Source organism: Rhamphochromis sp. 'chilingali' (genome assembly GCF_963969265.1).
Source record: "Rhamphochromis sp. 'chilingali' genome assembly, chromosome: 12".
Lineage (NCBI taxonomy): Eukaryota > Metazoa > Chordata > Actinopteri > Cichliformes > Cichlidae > Rhamphochromis > Rhamphochromis sp. 'chilingali'.
This window is the reverse complement of record NC_137939.1, coordinates 30,418,192-30,439,430: the sequence shown is the minus strand read 5'-3', so window position 1 is coordinate 30,439,430 and position 21,239 is coordinate 30,418,192. Positions and strand designations below refer to the sequence as shown.

The 21,239-nt window shown below is 39.7% G+C and overlaps 1 protein-coding gene across 1 annotated transcript in view; it reads right to left on the bottom strand.

Moving 5' to 3' along the window:
• Positions 1-12,633: 12,633 nt before the first annotated feature.
• The window catches only part of plxna2 (plexin A2), a 165,769-nt gene continuing 157,163 nt past the window's right edge, over positions 12,634-21,239 (bottom strand). Inside the window, exons 28-32 of the mRNA XM_080898783.1 lie at positions 20,598-20,788; positions 20,273-20,442; positions 19,962-20,174; positions 19,492-19,642; positions 12,634-16,880 (exon numbers count right to left, since the gene is read on the bottom strand). Of these exons, the coding sequence (XP_080754909.1) occupies positions 16,785-16,880; positions 19,492-19,642; positions 19,962-20,174; positions 20,273-20,442; positions 20,598-20,788 (821 nt within the window). The 3' untranslated portion in view covers positions 12,634-16,784. The remainder of the gene's footprint in view (positions 16,881-19,491; positions 19,643-19,961; positions 20,175-20,272; positions 20,443-20,597; positions 20,789-21,239) is intronic.

Here is a 21,239-nt window from a genome sequence, read left to right as displayed (position 1 = left end):
AACATAAGATGGGATCTGAAGTAAAGACGCATCCCTGCTTTTCTTTTCATTTGTTGAACTGGGGTGTTGTTTAGGAGCCTAAAGTAAGCACAGAGAGACTCTATTGGAGAGGTTTCCTAGGCATAGAAGTCAGTGATGATTTTACCTTAAGTGTTTAAGGAAACAACAAAAGTCCTACTCTCTGTTTCCTGCCAGTATAGTTACCCTTCAGCCCCAGTTTAGTCTCCATCCATCATTTCTCCTGAACTGAAATTCCTTTTCTGTTTCCTGCCATTCTCCTTGCACATGGTATGTGCTAACAATAAAGCATACAACTTGTCAGACAGACCCAGTGATGACCTCAAGCCCACGACAGACAAACGGAACAGATCTTTCCAAGTTTTTCTGCAGGGAGGAAGACAGCAGAGGCAGGAATAAAGTACAGTTTACACCAGCCAGACTTCTGACTGAATATTCTTGAATGACGGTAGAGTAAATTTAATATTTTTGCTACCAATAATTAAACCAAAATACAGAATCAGTGTAAGAAAAACTAACTGCACCCCGACTGCTTTCATCGGAAGAGGAAAAGTAGCAGCCAGGTGCTGATAATCAAATACACTGAACTGACTGATCATCAGCAAGTGTGGCCACTTGTATGGAAAGTGTGGCTTGTTTGAAAAGGTTGCCAGGAGAAAACCCCTTCCATCTAGAATGGCAGCACAGTTTAGCTCTACATAATTGCATCTGAACAAGCCACAAGACTTCTGGAACAATGTCCTCTGAACAGAAAACCACAGTGGAGATGACTGGCCATGATACACAGCGGCACGTTTGGAAACACAAACACAGCACATCAGCACAAATAGCTAAAAGCAACATGGTAGTGGAGCGATGATGATCGGGGCTTGTTTTGCAGCCACAGGACGCGGGCACCTGGTAACCTTGCAGTGACTGAGTTAACCATAAACTCCTTTCTATACCAAATTATTCTAGTTTTTAGACAAGTGTCCAACAGTTTAAGCTTTATGTAACAGTAGAATAAACACCAGCAAATTCATAACAGAATGGGTTAAAAAATAAAAGAATGAAGGTATTTCAACGACTCAGAGTCCAGAAGTCAACCTGATCGAAATGCTGTGGCAAGAACTTGAGAAAACTGCGTGTTATCATTACGAACTAGCTGCAAACTTCAATGAAGCAATGCTCTAAACAGCGATGAGAGAGACTGACAGCCATACAGAAAACCATTACCTCAGAATACTTGAAGTTATGAAGGCTGAAACTATTTAACTATTCACCCACACTTCAAAAAACTACTGAAACATGGGTCTACTTGGCTTTTCACACAATAGATAATGTTAAATAAATAATGGCAAAGTGTAATATGTCTAATTTAACCTCCTAGGACCTGGCGTCCACATATGTGGACATCACATTTTGGGTTATTTAGACCAAAATACTCAGTTTTGCTCTACAAGGGCCTGATATCCACTTACGAGGACATTATACTGCTACTGTTCTATCAAAATTTTAAACGAATATCCTCATATGTGGCTCTTATTTTTCTTAAAAACAAAAATACGTTTAAAAAAAAATCTGGTAATTCTTTGTTTTTACAGGCAAATGTGGACGTCACTGAGTTTATCATTGATACAGTCTATGGATGCGCCCTCATGAGTAAAACAGATTGCAAGTTGCGACAGCGATACAAACAATAAACAGATGTAACAGGTTCTGGGAACCCCCCCAAAATATTTCTGCATAAATATATTTCCCATACAACATACTGCTTAATATCTCCTTTGGGAAAAGTAAAGAAAATATCTGATAGTCAGTCTTGATAATAGAGTTGGAAAAAATGTTCCTCTCTTAGTCACTCATTTAGTTCTGATATGCATGACCCTCTTTATAGAAGAGGCCCACACTTTGTGCTTTCCAAAACACAGTTTTGTTTTTTTGTCTGAATGCAGTGCCAAAATCCTTTCCTTCTTTCTCCTCCCACCTTTAACTTTCGCTCATTCTCTCCATTGCCTTGATCTCATACAGATGTTTTTTTAGCACTCCCCTTTGGAAGAAGTCTTCTCCTATTGTTCCATACAAGTCCCATGGTCCCTGCCGACCCCGCCCATTGCCTAAAGCACACATGTACCGAGTGCAAGTGTTTCTGGAGCATTCGAAGTCTTGAATACAATATTCCGAACTGGAAAGTTAGTCAACACAGCATATTTTTTATTCCTTTTTCCTTGCACTTTTCAAAAGATTCCACAATAAACTAGAGAATGTTAATAACAACAGCCATTGCCACACACATGCCCTCATACTGTATACTCCCCTTTTCCCTCTCTCTCTGCCTTTCTTTTAGTCTCTCCACAACCTCCTTTTCAGTCTCCTCTTCATCCCCAGCTTCCTTATGTCTTTCCTCTCTTTCTTTTTTGAAAAGGGCAAACTCTACAGTCCTGTAACTAGCCCTAATTGGCTCTTATTGAGTGGCTTGGTAGACATATTGAAGTGATTTATGCTCAAGGTTAAGGGGGTTGCAGAGGTTGGGAGTGCTTTGGGTCTCCGAGATTCTACATCAGAATCCCAGGAGATTTAAAATCCCCAATCCTTTTTATGTACAATATATGCATATTAATGCAGAGATAAGCACTTGCAGAGACCAAAGTATTTAGTACTTCAAAAAGCAGTTCAGAAGTCATACTTCACTTTGACATATTTTTGAAAATCCCAGTTTGTGGAGTTCCACTGAGCAATCATTTATTAGTCCAAGTTATATAACTAATCTGATTTATTTATTTGTTCTGTCACAACAGCAGGCGATGATGAAGAAAAACAGAAACAAGAAAGACAAGAACAGCATCATCTATTTTGTTATTACATTTTATTATATTTGACTGTGCTTGTTTTTAAATCTCTTAAATTATTTGTTTGAAACTTTAGATCTATTGTTGCATTCATCCCAGTCACGATCCAGAAAAAGCAAACGCACTCATTTGCGTGACACCAGATGTCTATCATATTATTGGCATCCCAAGTTGTCCTGCTATATAGACTGTATGTTCTGGGAGCACACGGTCAGATAAGGTCTGTGGATTGAATTTATTAACGTACTGGCTGCTCAGATGGCTCTCATTATATGTATCTGTTTGATTAATCTCTGGAGTGTAATGTCATGAATCAGACTGTCAGCAGTTAAGAGGTCTTCTTGTGTAAAACCTGATAATTCAAACCAGATCTAATGTTTTTTGCCAAAGTTCAGTGACTGAATTTGTGGTCTGTAGGGGCTCTATCAAGATCTACAAGAAAAATCTTATTGGAACAACATATTTAATATATTATTATTGATCTATTTTCTCACAATATTTGAGCTCAGACTCCAGATTAACATGTCTTTTGTTGAACAATTAATAGTTTTAATGGTTTGATTTCTGCTTCTTGTTTGCTTGACTTCACGAGGAAAATTTTCACAAGTTATCTCACACACAAACCATGAGATGGCACTCTAAGACCAGGCTTTTAAAAATGCCACCATCAAAGGGAAAAGATATTTCTGAACATCTCAACTCTGCACTCTTGTGGTAACAGGAAAAACTGGAGATAAGTGCATATAAAACATAAGGGCTTTGCTGTTGCCATACGATTCATGGTAATGTGGCATACACTTTGATGAAAACCTGAGGAGAAGAAAAGGCCTGAATAGTGAATACCAAACACGAAGAAGAAGAAGGAGAAATGGTTTATATTATGAAGAATCTTGAAAAAAGAAAGAAAGGTTAAAGGAAAAAGGCAAATAAAAGCCTCGGACAACATGCATCCAGGATCAGATTGGACAGCCTCCAGACTTCACAATGAAGACCTTTTCATTCAATAATCTGCCATAAAATGTCTGGTATATTTTCTGGGTATGGTGATGAGCGGGTGATGTTTTGTGTGTGTGTGTGCACATGTGTGTGTGTGTGTTTTGAAGCATGGAGCTATACACCTCACCCCAGTCGTTCTCTGAAGTGTTGCTCTGGGCTCGTCAGGAGACGCTCAGGTCCTCCACATCAAATATTCATTTCACAGAAACTCCTAAACCTTAAATAATTCTCAAAGAAGTGTGCCGAAAGCTAGGCCTTGCTATCCAAGGCACGTTTCTATCCGGACAATGGATTCAAGGGAGCGCAAGGAGGGAGACAGAAAGAACGGGGGGGGGGGGGGGGGGGGGGTTGGCAGAGGGGGAGAGAGAGAGAGACTGAGCGGGAATTGAATCTTTTGTACAGGCCCATAGCAGATGGCTTGCTTTAAGAGGTATCAACTGGATATACAGTGGTACAACAGGCCATGTTTAATGACAAGAGATTACGGTGAAAGAAGATTAAGTGTAGTGTAAAAATTTAAACATGTTGCTTTACACTGACAAATGCACCTCATGAAACTCAGAATTACCCAAGCACCTCATCACCTTTAACCATTTAAACTGCCACTGAGGTCAAAGAATAATTCAGTCTAAATTATCTGATCGATATCCTTTGATCTAATGCTCTTAATTTCAATCTTTTTGAAACCCTACTTTCTTTCAAACGGCACAGGCCAGGATCAGTCCTGTCAGTCTTTGTGTGATAACAGCCTTCACCAGATCTCATCTGATCTGACATTGCTCTCATCCAAGCTCTTATTCCAACCACAATTACACCATACCGGATGGATGATCTCGCACTCATTACCCCACCATATCTGAGACCCTGACTGAACAGATCTGTCCCCTCTGGTGAGTATGTGGCAGGTGGTTCATCGACTTGGCCCCCACCCCAGTCCTCGGCCCTGGCGCACTGATAAGAGCTCGGCGTGGAAAATCAGACAGCGGCGCTCTGGCCTTTCAGAAGCGAGTAGGAGAAAATGAGCCATGAAGGAAATCTGAGGTGATTATCTTTATTATCAGCCAGGGGAGTAACCGTGGAAACGGCGACCTGTGGGGAGAGAGAGAGAGATGCACAAGCTGTTCCAGCAGCCTGCCGATTGGCCCATACAAGCTCCAGTGGTAATTAACATCTGCATATGCAAACGAGTGCTCCAGCTAGGGAAATTTGGCAAGCGTTTCTCACCTGCACCCTGCGCCTGAAAGCAGCAGGGTAGTTGAGTTAGTGTCGCTGTGTGCACGTGTAGGTGTGTGTGTGTGGACACATGGTGCACAGACACACAAAATTATATTTGTTCCATGACTTCATATTCATAACACATCCCTGTTCCTGGGTGCACTTGTGTATTTTAATGTCCCCGTGTATTTGCATAGCTGAAAAATACTTACCCCTGCACTTTCTGGAAGCACAGTTGGTATGGGTGGACCGAGGGGCACTGGGTCGAATTGACGCCAGCCACCCACCTCTTTGTTTTTGCTGTGCACTGCTAAAAGAGATGAGGCCACACAACAGGAGGCTGTCAGCAGCCCTGCTGTGAGAGCCTCATTACCATCTCAGGGAGCTTGGACAAGTCGCAACCAGAGACTGATCATCAGCCTTACTTGCTAAAAGGGACAGCCACAGTCCTCGGAAAAGTCGAAGAACTTCTTGTCAGCAAATGTCATTGGGAAAGTTTCTAGATGCCCATGCATGAGAGAAACGTTCAATTAATACCTGTACAATTTCCTGTTTCTTATGAACATGTTTACACAATCCCCAGGCCTCATATTGCAGATTAAGCACTAGTTTGTTCACACGTGCTTTCAAACAACCTTGCACACACTGACAATTACGTACACACATAAAAATAACACATCCGGTAAATAGTAGAACACGTGCTGGTGAATGAGTCTCTGACCTGTGAATCATGCAGTGCGCCAACAGACGTGGCGGCGTGTGTTTTGCTGTGGCGTTCTAATGAGAGAGAGGATCGTATGGGGCAGGTGAGATGGGCTGCAGAGCACAGCAAGAATGACAGCTCCAACAGCGGGAAGCCACACTATAAATAGAGCCTGTGCTGAGTCCCTATAAAAACTGGATTCATGTTAGTTCGAAATTTCTTTCAGAGCAACTTCAACAACCGCAACCCATATTTCTCTTTTGTGTTATATTAAGCATGAATAAGATTTCTTAAGGTTTCTTATTCTCTGTGTCAAAATGAGTCTTTCTTTACAGTCAATTACTTGGTTTGTATTTTTCCTTTATTTCAAAACCTGGTCTGCATTTTCTCTTCCTACCATTTTTCCTTTTTCTCATTTTACCCACACTCTCTGTGGGGTTCTATTTCATGAAATTAGAACACCACCCATTATCTTTTCTTCTAATGTATTTTCAAACATTACAGCCATTACAATCGCAATGACTGTAGCATTATGACAAGAAATTGATATAATCAGCGTGGTATCTTTTAAGAAGGAAATGTATCTGCTTTCCAAAATATACTAGATTGCTTATTCGTCTTAGCCAGAGGTAATGCAATTAGTGGCAGCACGCACTTGCTGATGTGATCTATTTAAGTCTTATAAACAGCATATTTTTTATTGCTATTTGTATTTGTAAATGATTGTAAGAAATCCATATTGTACAAATACTTGATTCATTCCACCTTCCCTTCTAAAGTCTGTGGACATTACTGGAATGCAGGACTCAGGAGAAAGCGATAAAACTAAAAACCACAGCTTTATTGCTGGCACAAAAGCCAACAAAAAACAAAAGCAAAACTATAACAGAGCACAGAACAAACCAGCTGACTGACTACAAACAGACAAAAAGCCAAGTTTGACAGACGAACAGACAGACACAGCACCCACAATGAGGGCGAACATGACAACAAACAGCAGGAGACGCATACAACATATACACAAGAGGGTGATCAAGGGAAGTGGAGACACATGGAGACACAGCTGAACTGAATCACTGCTAACGAGTCAAATCAAGCAAAACTTAACATGAGACACACACACACGTACTGAGACTCAGACCAAGACGTGAATTTGACACTGGTACTTGGGATAAACAGACATGGTGGCAAGACAGAAACATGGGGAGAAACACAAAGAGAGGGACATGGTTATAGGTAGGGAGATAATACAGAGACAGGACTACAAACAACTTAACTAGACAAGACAGAGAATGCAGACAGCCATGGAGACAGAACACATAGAGACTAGACAGACGTGGGGAAAAAAACCAAAACATGATGGCAAGTCAAAAACTTTCAACAAACATTTAAACAGCCATGAGAATTGGAAGCACAGAGGTCCAAAAAATGTATTAGGGATTGTTTTACTTAAAAATTAATATACACAGATTTCAACCCTATTTCTTAGAAATAGGGTTGAAATCACCCCTGGCACCCTCACATTAATTATTTCAGATTTTGCCTTGTAATCCAGGCTGAGAATCCTACCCAGAACGAATGGGATGTCAGCTTTATGCAACTACTTGTAAAGGCATTACAGGGCGTTAAGTCCCGCATGGATTTGAATTGGTCTCAGCAGTACAGGATTAGAAGCAGCAGGGATTAGACCTTCCCTAGAGAGAGAGAGACAGAAAAAAACTGAAGAGATGGCCAAAGGACTCAAGATATAGAACACATATTGCTCTATACACTGACTGCCCCAAGATGTTAAGCAGCACAAAGCAGGTTTATGACAACTCGGTGAGTTTTGTGAGACTACATCTTTCAAGTGTGTCATACAGAATGAATGATCATCCATAAAACAGATCAATAGATTCTGTTCAATCTACTTTTATATCAGGCATGACACCGTTAGATAGTCATATGATACAATAAGACTATCTAATAATGGTGCGGTTGTCGCACAATTTATTTTGTCATTGTTTTGGTTGAAAGGAGCCAGCAGCCACAATGTCAGTGTGACATTATTACACAATGAGCTGTTAAAGATGAAGAATCTTACTTAGACTTCACACTAGCATGGGCACCTAAACCTCCTTTCTGTTTCTCACTGTACCCATTTACTTATTCTGCAATCTTCTTTAATAAGTAGAGTGATCTGATGCCTTATTCTCAGTCATCCTTGGTGGAATGAATGACCTCAGGGCTATTTTAGACCAGCTGCACACACTGACCCACACCTTTATTACTAACCTAATGTAATTGGAGCCCTTGTGTTGGTTTAGAGAAGCTGGGCCTAGCCTGACCAAACAGACCTGTGTGAAGACAAATGACTGCAATTCAGTACGTTGTAGCTGTTGGTTTTCCTGTTAAGCATTCAGCAGGAGGTGAGTGAGAGCATTAGGTCGATTTCATGATGAACCCAGAGCTACGGGAAGACGGACATGCATCACCCTGCAGCCCGCATACTGTTAGATTTGTGGAGACAATGGTCAGGCTTCAAAAGAGGAAGTGTAAAGGGAAAGACAGAAAGCAAATCAATTTCATTATTAAGTAAACTGATTTTGTTGCTTGTTAATCCAAATATAGCGAATGTAATCAGCTAAACGTGTCAGAAACCTGATTTATTTAGGCAGGTTAAAAGGAGCTGGTGAAGTTTGAACTAAATATCAGAATCTAGAAAAACAGGAAGTTTAGTTTAATTTAAACTTTTTCTCCTTCCACCAGAATTAAGAGGATAAGTAGTTGCCAGATTCTCCTAATCAAATGCACTTGGTTAATTAATCAGCAAGTGTAACCACCGCTATAAAAGACTCAGGTGTGTGTTACACAATGCCAAGGAGGAAAGACATCAGCAGCGATCTTAGAGAAGCGATTTTTGCCCATCAATCTGGGAAATGGCCTGTATTTGTAAAGCGCTTTACTAGTCCCTAAGGACCCCAAAGCGCTTTACACAACCAGTCATCCACCCATTCACACACTGGTGATGGCAAGCTACATTGTAGCCACAGCCACCCTGGGGCGCACTGACAGAGGCGAGGCTGCGGGATACTGGCCCTCTGACCACCACCAGTAGGCAACGGGTGAAGTGTCTTGTCCAAGGACACAACGACCGAGACTGTCCAAGCCGGGGCTCGAACCGGCAACCTTCCGATTACAAGGCAAACGCCCAACTCTTGAGCCACGATCGCCCCATGTAGGGTTGTAAGGCTATTTCCAATCAATATAAAGTTGCATCACTATACAGAGAAAAAGATTATTCACAAGTGGAGAACATTCAAGACAGCTGCCACTCTTCTCACAAGTGACCGTCTGACTAAATTCACCACTAGATCAGACTGTGGGATGCTCAGAGAAACAGCAAAAAACCCAGGAGCTCCACATCAGACTCTGTAGGCCTCATTCAGCATGATAAACATTAAAGTTCATGACAGTACAGTTAGAAGAAAACGGAGCAAGTATGGATTGTTTGAAATGGTTGCAAGAGGAAAGCCTCTTATTTCTTAAAAGAAGATGTCAGCTTAAGTTTGCAAAGTTGCATCTGAACCATAAGATTTCTGCAACAATATATTTTGGACGTTTGAGGCCAAAGTGAAAAATGTTTCACCATGATGCTCAGTAAACATGGTGGTAGGTGTTCATTTCAAATGCAAATTTCTCTCCTGGTAGTTTCACAGACATTTATCTACAAGATTAACAGAACTTGGTCTGAAACAAACAACTAACCAACCAAACCAGTGAAATTAATAGAAAAGTAACGGTAATGCAAATCTTACAACTAAAGTATACATTTCTTTGAAATTAATATTCAATTAAATTAAATTCAGTTTTACTTATGTAAAAGCTTCGTAAATTTGTAAGACATGTATACTTTATTTCAGATGGAAAAGTGTGGATTTCAGCAGCACTCTGCTGTTCATTAAAAAAAGCTGTTTTCTTTTTTCAACAAGTCCCCCCAAAGTCCCCCCCAGCTCTGTGTACTAGTTGGTGCCACTGAGTCTGAGTTTCATCATGGTATATTATTGTGAGAGTGTGGTTTGCTCAAACTCAAACTTGGAGCATGATGCGACTTTCAGCAGCAGCTCATTTTAGAGGTGCCAAGGGGAGCAAGGGTGATTGGTGATCGTTCAGAGATTCATCTTAATAAAACATGAGCTGTTCTGTAAATAGTGTTAGGGTGATTACTCAAAAGTTACTCAAAAGTAATGCTGTATGTAACTTAATTACTTGCTGGAAAAAGTAATTAGTTTCACTGATCACGTCACTACTTTCTGTTACTCTGTAAAATGGCCTGAAACCCATTGTCTCATAATTAGCAGTTAACAATATAAACCACAGGCTACAGTCCCAGACAATACACAAGACACGCATACAATGTTTCTTTTAGTTCTTACATACAAACACAATGCTAAGTTGAAAACCACCTCAAAGAGACCTTAAAGCGATCTCCACAGTGATTTTAATTTAGAAACATAAACAGGCAGAAATGGAGATTTCAAGCCTGACTGCTCATCATCGTCTTTGTTGCCTGCTGAGGATCAGGGTGTGGGTGCTCAGATGGGGTCAGCATACACTCAGCTTTGCATTATTTGTCTTTACCGTCATGCTCTTGTCCTTTTGTGCAATAACAATAAAGATAATGTCAACACTTTACTTCTGAAATCTGATGTGAAGGAAAAAAAAAAAAACATGTTTGGTAACTTGGCTGAGGAACAAGCCTTTTAATTTCTTTTGATTATTTGTATATTTTAGTATACTTTTGTTTTGTTTCAGAACTTATGAACAACTGTTTTTTTTTCCAGTCACCACAAATATATCATTTTCTAGAAAAAGATGCAGGAAATTAAATAGAATAAATAATTTAAAATGAATGGTTTGAAAAAGTCCTCCACCACTTCTCACTATCTATAGTAGATATGCATTTAACTATACAAGTAGTAATATTTTACAACTCTTTTACCAGTAAGAAGTGAGGAAAAATTAAGACTTCCATGCAGAGTGAAGACAGGCAACACAAATGGCATATTTTAATCTCATCTAATTTGTTTTGTTAAATTGTTAAATAGTGGAGGAGGAGGATGATTTGGGTGGGTGAGCGGAGGGAAGCATAGTCCCTGATTGCCTTTTAGTAAAAGTCTCCATACGACGCTGGTTTTTAGTATAGATGAGAATCATGACTTTATTTTTTACAAAGCTGTTTCTGTTTTGTCTTAAAGTATCAGCTAATGTTAAATTATTGTTTTGTAAAAGAAAAGGAAAGCAGCTCATGTTGGTCACTTATCACAGTTCTCCTCTGGTTCCCCTCACACCTGAAATTCATTTCTCACTGGTGTCTGTTACTTATTGAGTTAACGATGCTAAAGCTGTGACTGCCATATCCATACTGCTTCAAATTTGTAGTGTCTTCAGAGTCAGAACTACAGATAGCTTATAGCTGACATTTACACAGCTCACTCTGCTCCTCGTGCTCTGTTCTTTTTTTTTCTTTTTTTGGCAAAAGAAACAACTTTAAATGTTATTTTACTGCACATTTACTTTTTTATTCTGTGGAAATTAATAATGCCTAATTTCACAACACATTCAGTTTTTGCCAACTTGCAAGTCGCTGTCTTGCAGAGAAGCTACAGCAGACTACGACACATGGGACATCTCTCACCGAGTTGGACTATGGTGGAAAAATGTTGGTCTGAGTCTCCCTTTCTCTCAGATTGGCACAAATGTAAAAATCCTGTTTAAGATCAAGTTTTCAAGGCAACTGATGTCAGCAGGACTATGCTAATAAAGAAAGAAGTAAATAAATGATACCACTCTGACTTTTACTAAACTTAACAGAGTTGTGAAGCAAGGTCAAGGAGTAGCCATTAAACTTTTTGTTAACCTGTTTTCATGCTTTCTGGCTTCCTCAAGTACAGTAGCATCAAAATATAAATTATATTTTCTTGCAGAACCAAAGAAAAATGTATATTTATAATGTATATAAAAAGGTTTGCATAATAAGCTGAAAATGTGTAGCAGTGGCATAAACCTTTACAGTCAAAGCTGGAGTGGACTGCAATGTCTGAGTCAGTGAGCGTGGAGCACAGATTGGATGTAAAAGATAGTTGTAGTTTCACAAGTGAAAGTGCTTTGAAACAACCTTCTTTCATTAAGCCACTAGGGTGCATCTCCCCATGCTTATACAAAAGCAAAGCAGTTCAACAAATTTATCATCCTCTGCATCTTACAGTTTTTAAATGACAAAACATAGCCTATGGTGCTGTAGACTAGAAGGAAAAGGAATGACAGCTGTGGTAAAACCTACATGTAGGTCATATATATATATATATATATATATATATATATATATATATATATATATATATATATATATATATATATATATCTCTATCTATCTATCTATCTATCTATCTATCTCATACTATGCCCACTGCCCACCATGATTTAAAATCAAAACCAAATAGTTGCATACATTTTTGAGCCACTATGTAAACAAATGCTTACTGTGATAATAATGCATGTCTATTTGGGGAAAACAAAATACAAGCTTCCTATAGCCGTGTAGAAACCGATGCAGCACTGTTCTTGCTGTGCAACAGTTAGAAAAATGAGTGAGAATACTTCCTTGGAAATATAATTATACATTTATGAATTGAAAACAGCCCTCCGGCACAGTACTGGCGAACTTTAAGCTCTGTTGGAACTGTAGCTCTTGGGGAGAAGAAGGAGGGGGGCAACCCCTGCCTTCGGAGATACAAAACACCTGAGGACTCGCTTCAGAACCAGCTGCAAGTCGTCTCTCTTTCCATTGGCTTAAAACAAAGACAATAACGTGATAACTGATTTTTGGTTCTACGCAATTTTTAACCAGCAAAGTTTATTTATATATAACAACAGTACAAAGTGAATCCTTGGCTTGCAAAATAGGTGTGCTTCATATTTACATTAGGTACACAATAATATATTATCATAACAAAATCAAAGCAAATAAAAAACAAGAGAACAACCTTTTTAAATATTTTAAGTTTCTTACAATTTTTCACAACACTTTTATAAAACAAGAACAGACAGCCATTATTATTATAATCATCATCATCGCCAGTAATTACTATTTTACAGAACTCCAGTGTCTACAAAGGGTTTGTTTACAATGTGTTTATAATGGAAGGATACTCATTTAATACGTGGTGAGCAATACACTGATCTGGATTTTTCAGTTCCTGTCTGATGCCAAAAAGCAAACACAAGAAATGCTAATTTAATTCTTTGTTTTGTATAAGGAATGGCATACGCCAGTCGAAGCCACGACACCATCTCTTCGGCAGCACACTTCACCAGGAGCCAAAAAGAGCACAAAGCATCTTCAATTAGTAATCAACTTCATCTGAAAAGAGGTTGTGTTCATGAGCATCTCTCCATATCACACAACTGGCAGTCAAATGGGATTCTGCACTGCAGAAAGAGTAAACAAACTTCTTTTCTTCTCAGTTCAAACTGAATTAAAAAGGTTTCTAGAAATGAGCATACAGCATGGAAACAAGCTATTATTTAGTAACAAAAAAAAAAAAACTTTCACAAAAAAAAAAGGTGCATTCAGCTGTGATTTAAGACATCTGCAAATGGAAGAATTGCCATTAGGCTGACGATGGTGCAGATCGATATGGAATACCAGGCATGACTAAAACATAAATTGTAATGCATGCAAAAAAATCACACACAAAGACAAAATAAAAAAAACAATCAAAGCCATTCTTCACCAACTTGTGTGCCTGATTTTGTTCATCACTATTCTGTATAGGGCGAGCTCATCTAAGAGTTGGAAGGACTGTAATAAACATACATTTTATTCCTTGGAGAAGGAAAAGGCATTTAGGTCCTGTTAAAATGATAAAAAGCATTACTTACATAAAAGCAATGTGAGGTATGAGGAGGATACAATTCTATTCGCTGAAATTGGGAAGACACCTTAATCAAAAGGAAGAAGATTTCTGCTTTGAGTCTGTACTGTGTGTGTAATTGTGTACCTGTAGATGTTGACCAGAGGATTAAGTAGCAAGAAGGTACAGAAGTGTATTGCGTTCACAACACACAGAAAAAACTAAATAACTTATGGCAAAACTTTAACATTATCAATAGTTACTAGATCTGGGCATTACAATTTAAACGTTATGGATCTCCCAAGTTCAAGAATATGATCTTATGATCATGAACAGATTTCATTACTAAAAGATCAGTTCTCGTACTTTGTGAAATAAGTTATTGCAAACAACATACAAAGTTTTCGAATCAATGTCATGTTCACTGCAAAGAAAAAGAAACCAAAAAACTTAAGTTTAAGAATCAAACTCGGCTAAGGCAGTTATGTTATAAGTTATCTAATATCTTCTCTTTTGTGTTGGCAAAGCTCTTCTGTAAGAAGCTGCTTTTTCAGATGAATAAACAGATGAAATGGTCTTTCGTAGTTCTGCCCCCACTGGTCGGGTACAGTCATAGCACTCAGTCGTCACCTCAGCCTGCATTTCTCCTTGCCTGTTAGTTTGATGTTTTTTTTTTTTTCTTTACATCTCCTGATCACACTGTGAACACAACTGACTCAGATCAAAGAGAAGCTTCAAAGCTGGAGTAGGAAACTAGAGCTAAAGGGGTTTTCACTCTTTCTACCTCTCCATTGCTCCTCATTTCTCAAGACTTCTCTTCAAACAGCTCAGGATGCCGAGTACTGCACGAGGCAACGTCTACCTAAGCAAGGCCACAGCCTCTTCACCTTTCCTTTTACTGCATCTCACTAAGACAGTTCTCAGCCAAGTGCCAGGGCCAGGTAGCAGTACCAAAAAAAAAGAAGAAAGAAAAAAAGAGAAGAGAGAGAAAACAAACCTAACGGGCTCTGAAGCACTGAAAGGACGGTGCCCTAGATGAGAAGTAATAGGTATGGGAACACTAAGCAGGTGGGTATCTAAGGCCACGGAGAAAAGAAGCACCTTTCACCCACCTTTATCATGCTCTCAACACACACAATTGCAGTACACTGTACAACTCTTTACTACTACCTTTTTTTCAAGTACTTGATGTAAACAACAAGCAAATATATATTTTGGAAGAAATGAAATAACCTATCCAGAGGATGAAATCTACAGTTTGTTGTCATCCAGCTAAAGTCTGGAGAGTTACATAAGCTTCTAAGCTTGTTAATGTTTGGTTCAAGTCAGGAGATGCATCACATGACACAAAACACACTTTAACTCTGTTTTTCTTCTTATTCTCAGTTCTCTCGCCCCCCGCTTATGTTTCGTACCTTTAGTGAGTTTGAAAACTCACCATTCCAGTTTTTAAGTCTTCTGTTTTAACTGAATATACACTCAAATATGCGAGTGTTGCTTCCTCTGTAAAGCATAAACCGATTGTGATACATTTGTGAACTACTTGAAATACCGGGATCTTTTGGCACTTTGTCAAACTAGGCCCACGCAGACTTCTTATTATCTGTGCGAAGACATGTGGTGGTTAGGTAAGATCTTCCATCAGCTAACATTTCAACTGGCCAACTAGAGTGTGACTCACTGGCACTTGAGAAAAATAAAAGACGGACCCTCAAACACTTTGATGTGTGACACCATGCATGCAAATTACACAAAAGGTTGATCGAGGTCCTGAAAAGATAAAAAAAGTGGACATAAAATGTGAGCACAGAAACCAGCTGCTTTTACCTGCTCTTTTCAAACTGCCACTGTACCTCTGGATACTGCAGCCTACGCCACAGGCTTTACAGCATTAACAGACACTATAACGATGCACACTCTTCTTTAGAAGGAAAGCAATTTAGGCCTAAAGAAGCAGTTGGATGGAACAGGGCCGGGATGAACAAAATTGAGTTCTTCACACAACAAGCTACAGGAAATATCTATGAAGCTCAATTCAAATGAGCCAATTTTTGTAGTAAAACTTAAAACAGACAGACAAAGATACAAAATGAAAAAACAAAAATTTGTACATTCACATACAATGATTGGCAAGTATCAACTGGTACATACACAGATGAGCTAACTGCTGTAAAGAGCCTTTGATACCAGAGTGATCCTTATCTGAGGTCACCTCCTAATTACACTACAGATTTCATCATCTTCAGTTTAGGTGCAAGCATGCTGGCTTAACTTGTGATGACCACCACATGTAGAGTTCTGTTAACTTTTATGTGATGGCCACATGTTTTATGATTTCCTATACATATCTGATTAAATAAAGACCAGAGGCTTTGTCCATGTTGCGTGAAGCTTCAGTCCAAAGAGAGGAGTGAGAGAAGACACGAGTCATGGCCCATTTTATTATCACGCTAATCTAAAGTGGTGTTACGCGCGTTGCATCTTTACATAGCAACACTTTTGGGATCCGAGGTGGATATTTTGGAACCGCAACTGATAATATTCAAATGTACAAAGTACAAAAATAAAATCTGAGAACTCTGAATGCAATCTCAGCTGTCCAACATGAGATCTGCTCTTCTACTTCTCGCCTTTTTTCTCTCTGCCTCACACTTAGCCGCGAGTTGCTAGAGAATAAATCTGTTTCTCCATTTCTTGTAGGAGTCTTCCTCAGTATGACACAAACACACACTCATGCACACCCACACTTTTATGCACACACACACTCACGGAACATACAATTCCCTGTCAAACAGAGAAGATGTCCTTTGTGGAAAATTAAAGGAAAAAAATAAATACAAGCCATGTGGTTCCCTTCTCTGGTATAGTCTCTCATGCCAAAAGCTCCAGTTGCAGGGAGGCCTCCGTTTCAGTCTTCGGGCCCTGCGTTGGCACCGTCATGGAAGGAGGTGGGAGAATTACAAACTCAAGCAGTTGTATGTTTGTCCAGCTGTAGATACAGAGGTCCCAGGTCTGGTTCATGGTTTCAGCTCCCATCATGAGAGGTAAGTAATGCAAGACCTTTTTTGGTAGGTCACGTAAAGACTGTGGTCCTCTCTCTCTCTCACATTCTCTCAGTAGTAGTCACTCTCAGCTTTCAAAGGACATGGCAGAGATGAGCTGCTCCACTTTGTAGGCCAACCTCTGCTTCCTTGCCTGTTCATCCTGATCCAGGGCTGCTGTGATCTGTGCATGACAAACCCCGCCCAAAAAACACCATCAATAAAAATATACTGTGAAACACTTGCTTGTTAGGATTTGTTCACAAATTCAGATCTAGTTACATTTAAAAGAAAATAATACCAATGCGCTTTTTAAATTTCTTTTCCTTGTCTTTTCCCAGATTTCTATATGGACATCAGATAAAAGAAAAAATAATAATTCCATCACTCCCTTTGACTTTGACAGCTTCGAGAAATATTTGTGCACGAGTCTTTCGCGTTTTATCTTCTGAGCCCCATCTTTTAAATTTGGCATTTGTCAAGTTGGGTTCAAAAGACATTCAGACAGGCTCTCCTTTTCATTCTCTCATCTAGTGTCAGCCTTGTCATAATAAATCTGTGTAAGAGTGATGCCAAAATACATAGCGAGAGCCCTTCATATGCATTACCTTTGATATGAATCCCTGTATCCAGATGCTGCAGCCATTTGAATACATGCTTTCTGGTGGCACTGTGCATCTATTTGCTACTCTTGGCTACACTTGAATGCTGTGCTTTACTTAATTATTAATATTTTAAACAAAATAATTCATCGACCCATCTTATGCAATATGCATTTTAAAAAGTTCTGAGGTAAGGGATGAATAAAAAATGAAAAAAGCAACAAAAAAAAGTGTCATCTTCAATGTACCATTTATCCCTGTCGAGTGACATTTCAGCTCACTCATTTATCGTCTTTGGTTTTATATGCAGGCTCAATGAGTTATTTTGTTCTAAAATACACCAAAATATCTGGTATTTTAGACACTGTGTTATTTAAAAATATTTTCTCAATGTCCAAAGAATGTAATTATCGTAGCAAGAGCTTCTTTTTGATTGGCTTATTAACCCTTTCTGTAAATTTGACTTGGAAATCATATCAAGAACTGCTTTTTTTCCTTTTTTTAGCATACCATGGCAAACCTTTATTTGCTGCCTGTCCAGATGCATAACACAGAGTCTGACTTGCCCACCTACCATCATCCACTCATCTGCGTAAGTGCTCTTAAAGGCTGGCAGCTACGTAACAGAACGTTTCCTCCTCCACTTTGGGCCCGACAGCAATCTATAATTAATCTGCAGCTCTGTACGCAGGTGTAGCTCCCACTGCAAACTCCCAAATCCATTTAAGCAAGCTGAAGCTCTGGTCTGGTTAGCCTGACACACAACCTTTGTGAAGGGCTGAGTAAGAATGAACAACTGTTAATGGTGCTAGATGAGGTTTTTACGCACTGCACTCTGCTAGATACTGCAGGAGCAATGGTGCACGTATGTGTGCGAAGTGAGTGCGTTTGCGTCCCTGTGCATGTGTGAATCAGACAATGGCAACTGCAGCAAAAGCGAGCATATGAGATTTATGGCGAGCAAAGGGGAAGCTGACTGGATAATGGGTAAAAAGAGAAGGAATGCACAGGGAGGAGGTAGAGAATAAGAGAAAAAGAGAGAGGTACTATGGTCCAACATAAAGGTCAAGTTAAAGCTTCCCAGAGGATGTGCTGACATTAGAAGCCGAATGTCTCTATAAATGCTCTCTCTTTCTTTCTCATCGTCTTCCCTCCTTTTTTATGCTTCCTGCGATCTGAGAGGATGTGTGTGTATTGCCCATGATTCTGCTCATGAGAACCCTATATGACAGATTGTCTACTCTAACTCGGCACCAGCAAAAGGACAGAGCAACATGCTGAGAGCTTGTAGACATTCACTTTCTTCTCTACAGATCAAGCGTGCTGCCTTGTTAAGCCCAGGTCTCGCTAGACCTCTGGGCTTTGGGGAAGTCTACTGAAGACTCTTAGCTGACCTCGCCAACCTTTTCCAGTTATGAATAGTCTGGAAGCACCAAGGGCAAAATATAAGAACATTAAAGTGCGGGGCAAATTTGTGGCACGCCTCTCGTTCAAATTACGCTCACAATCTGCCAATAATTAGCAGCTGATTGAGTAAGGCGGCAGCTCATTACGCAATCAGTGCCTGGGACTGCCCTCAAGGTAAATTCTGTAAATGAACGAGCTCAGAATGTAGTTCATAGGAAGGATTTATCACAGAGTAACAAAAGTTTAACAAGACTGAGATTCAACCTCACCTGAGAAACACGCCAGTATAATAGATCATATTGTATAAAACTTATTTTCAGGAATTTACGCAACACATGCAGTTTGACATATTACAAAAGAGAGTGAAAATTAGAGACAGTAGAGCAGGTTGAGGAATATGTTGTTAATATGGGCAGTGTTTAACTAGGACAGAGGTACTTTAATTAGCAAATACCCACATTCCTCATCCCTCTTTCTAAAATGCCAAAATAGTCATAACTAGCTGGAATTGATAAGTACGTTATTCATTATTTGTGCTTTTTTATTGTCTGCAATCAAACACACATCCCTTTACATTCCTTCTGTTATTCTCACACAAATCCCTGTATACTACAGATAGAGGTGCTATTCACTGCTGAAACACTGGCTGCTCTTCAGTTGTTATGCAAAATAAGTGTAATCAAAACAACAAAAACAAACACCTAAAACAAGAAAAAAAAAAAGGAGCACAATGCCAGACACACAATGCATCTGAATGACAGGTTTGAGACCACTAATATCGCTTACCTCTTCACTGTATTTGCTGACGTAATAATAGATTTCGTTGAGAGCACTGAGCATGTTGAACTCTGTGGAGTGGAGTCTGGCTTGTTCTGCCAAATAGGCATTCATGTCCTGGTCACTAATGGCTGGCAGCCGGTTGATGTCGGCATAGTACCTGGGGATACAGACGAGGGGAAACGTCACAGACTCGCTGAGTCAATGCGATAGTTCAACTGAGGCTTAAATTCTTTTATACAGTATTTCAAATTTGGATCCATTATATCACTTTCACTAACAATGAATGCCTGCTAACAGTCACTGACAAAGCTTTTACTGAATCTGGCTGAGAAATGAATACATGAAAAAAGAGCATTATGAATCAGTTTCCCCAAAGATCCAACTCTCATTGTATGAGGATACAAAAAAAATAAAAAATAAAAAAAAGATGTGGGGGGTGTTACCATGGTGTATTAAGTGAATGTAACGGCCCCTACCTCTCTACCCAGCTCTTGTAATTGGGGATATCTTTAGCATAGAGCAGCTTATTTGATGGAGAGTCTTTGCCCAGGCGGTGCTCTGAGGTGGAGCAAGAATCCATGAAGGTTTGCGCTACTACAGACAGACAGGCGTCCGTGATGCTGCTCTTATGGATGTCAAAGACAAACTGCGGGTTCTTGATCACATTTACCCAGAAACGCAAAGGAAGGCTGGCAGACAGAAATAAAAATAAGGGAAATACAGAAAGGCGTTAATAGATAGTCACATGCAATCTTACTTTTACTGTCTTTAGTAGAAAACCCCTTACCAATTGCTTTTCCATGTGTGACGTACGTCTGTGTCGTGAATGCCGTGTTTGTCTGCCTGCTCATCCAGGAAGTCAAACATGTATTTGATGGCCAGGGGAAGGGTGCTCCCTCGGTGGACTGTACTGAACAACGTCTCAAACAAGTCATCAACAAATTTTTGTAGTGTACCCTAGTAGAAGAACGAGAGTAAAGAGATTAACAATGCATGAGCAACAAGAAACAACGATTATAACAGAAGAAAAAGCCACTGTGAACGCAGCGTTATCATAAAAAGTGACAAACTTTTCTGTGGCCACAGAAATGTATGAGAGAATACTGACGTACCTTGGTAGCTAGCAGTCGGGTCAGATAAATCTCAGAGACCATCTTGCTGCCACGATCTCCTTCCTTCTGATCTCCATGCTCGTGGTTTTTCACCAGATGCCAAACCTTTACACCACTTTCTAGATCGGGGGTAATCATGGGAGCACGTGATCGGAGGCTGTCTGGACTCCCGGTGTAGCGGAATGAAGAGTCTGTCCAGGACAGGAAAGAAAAAAGGAGAGGAGGGAAAAAAAAAGCAATAGAGAATTATTAGCAAGCCTAAATGACTGTGATTAAAAAAAGCTTCCCTTAGGTGTAGCATCATCATGTAAATTTAGCATGCACTCACACCTACTGTACATAGAACACCCACAAACAAACCCACACAAGAACACACATACACAGCCCCTTTCTCATTTCCATCTCTGCTTTGTAACTCATTACACAGCCGAATCCTCTGCGCTCCTCCTCCTCTAAGCCATGCTATAAAGGAAATTGCAATAATGGATAATTTCTAAGAACAACAAAGTAATGAAAGGGAGGAGGAGTTGTGGTGTCTAGCATTGCACGGATTAGTAATAGCCATCTTGAGACTTGAATCTTAAATGACACAGAAAATGGATGAAAACAAGACTTTGACCTCTGTCCTTCACATGCAAAACC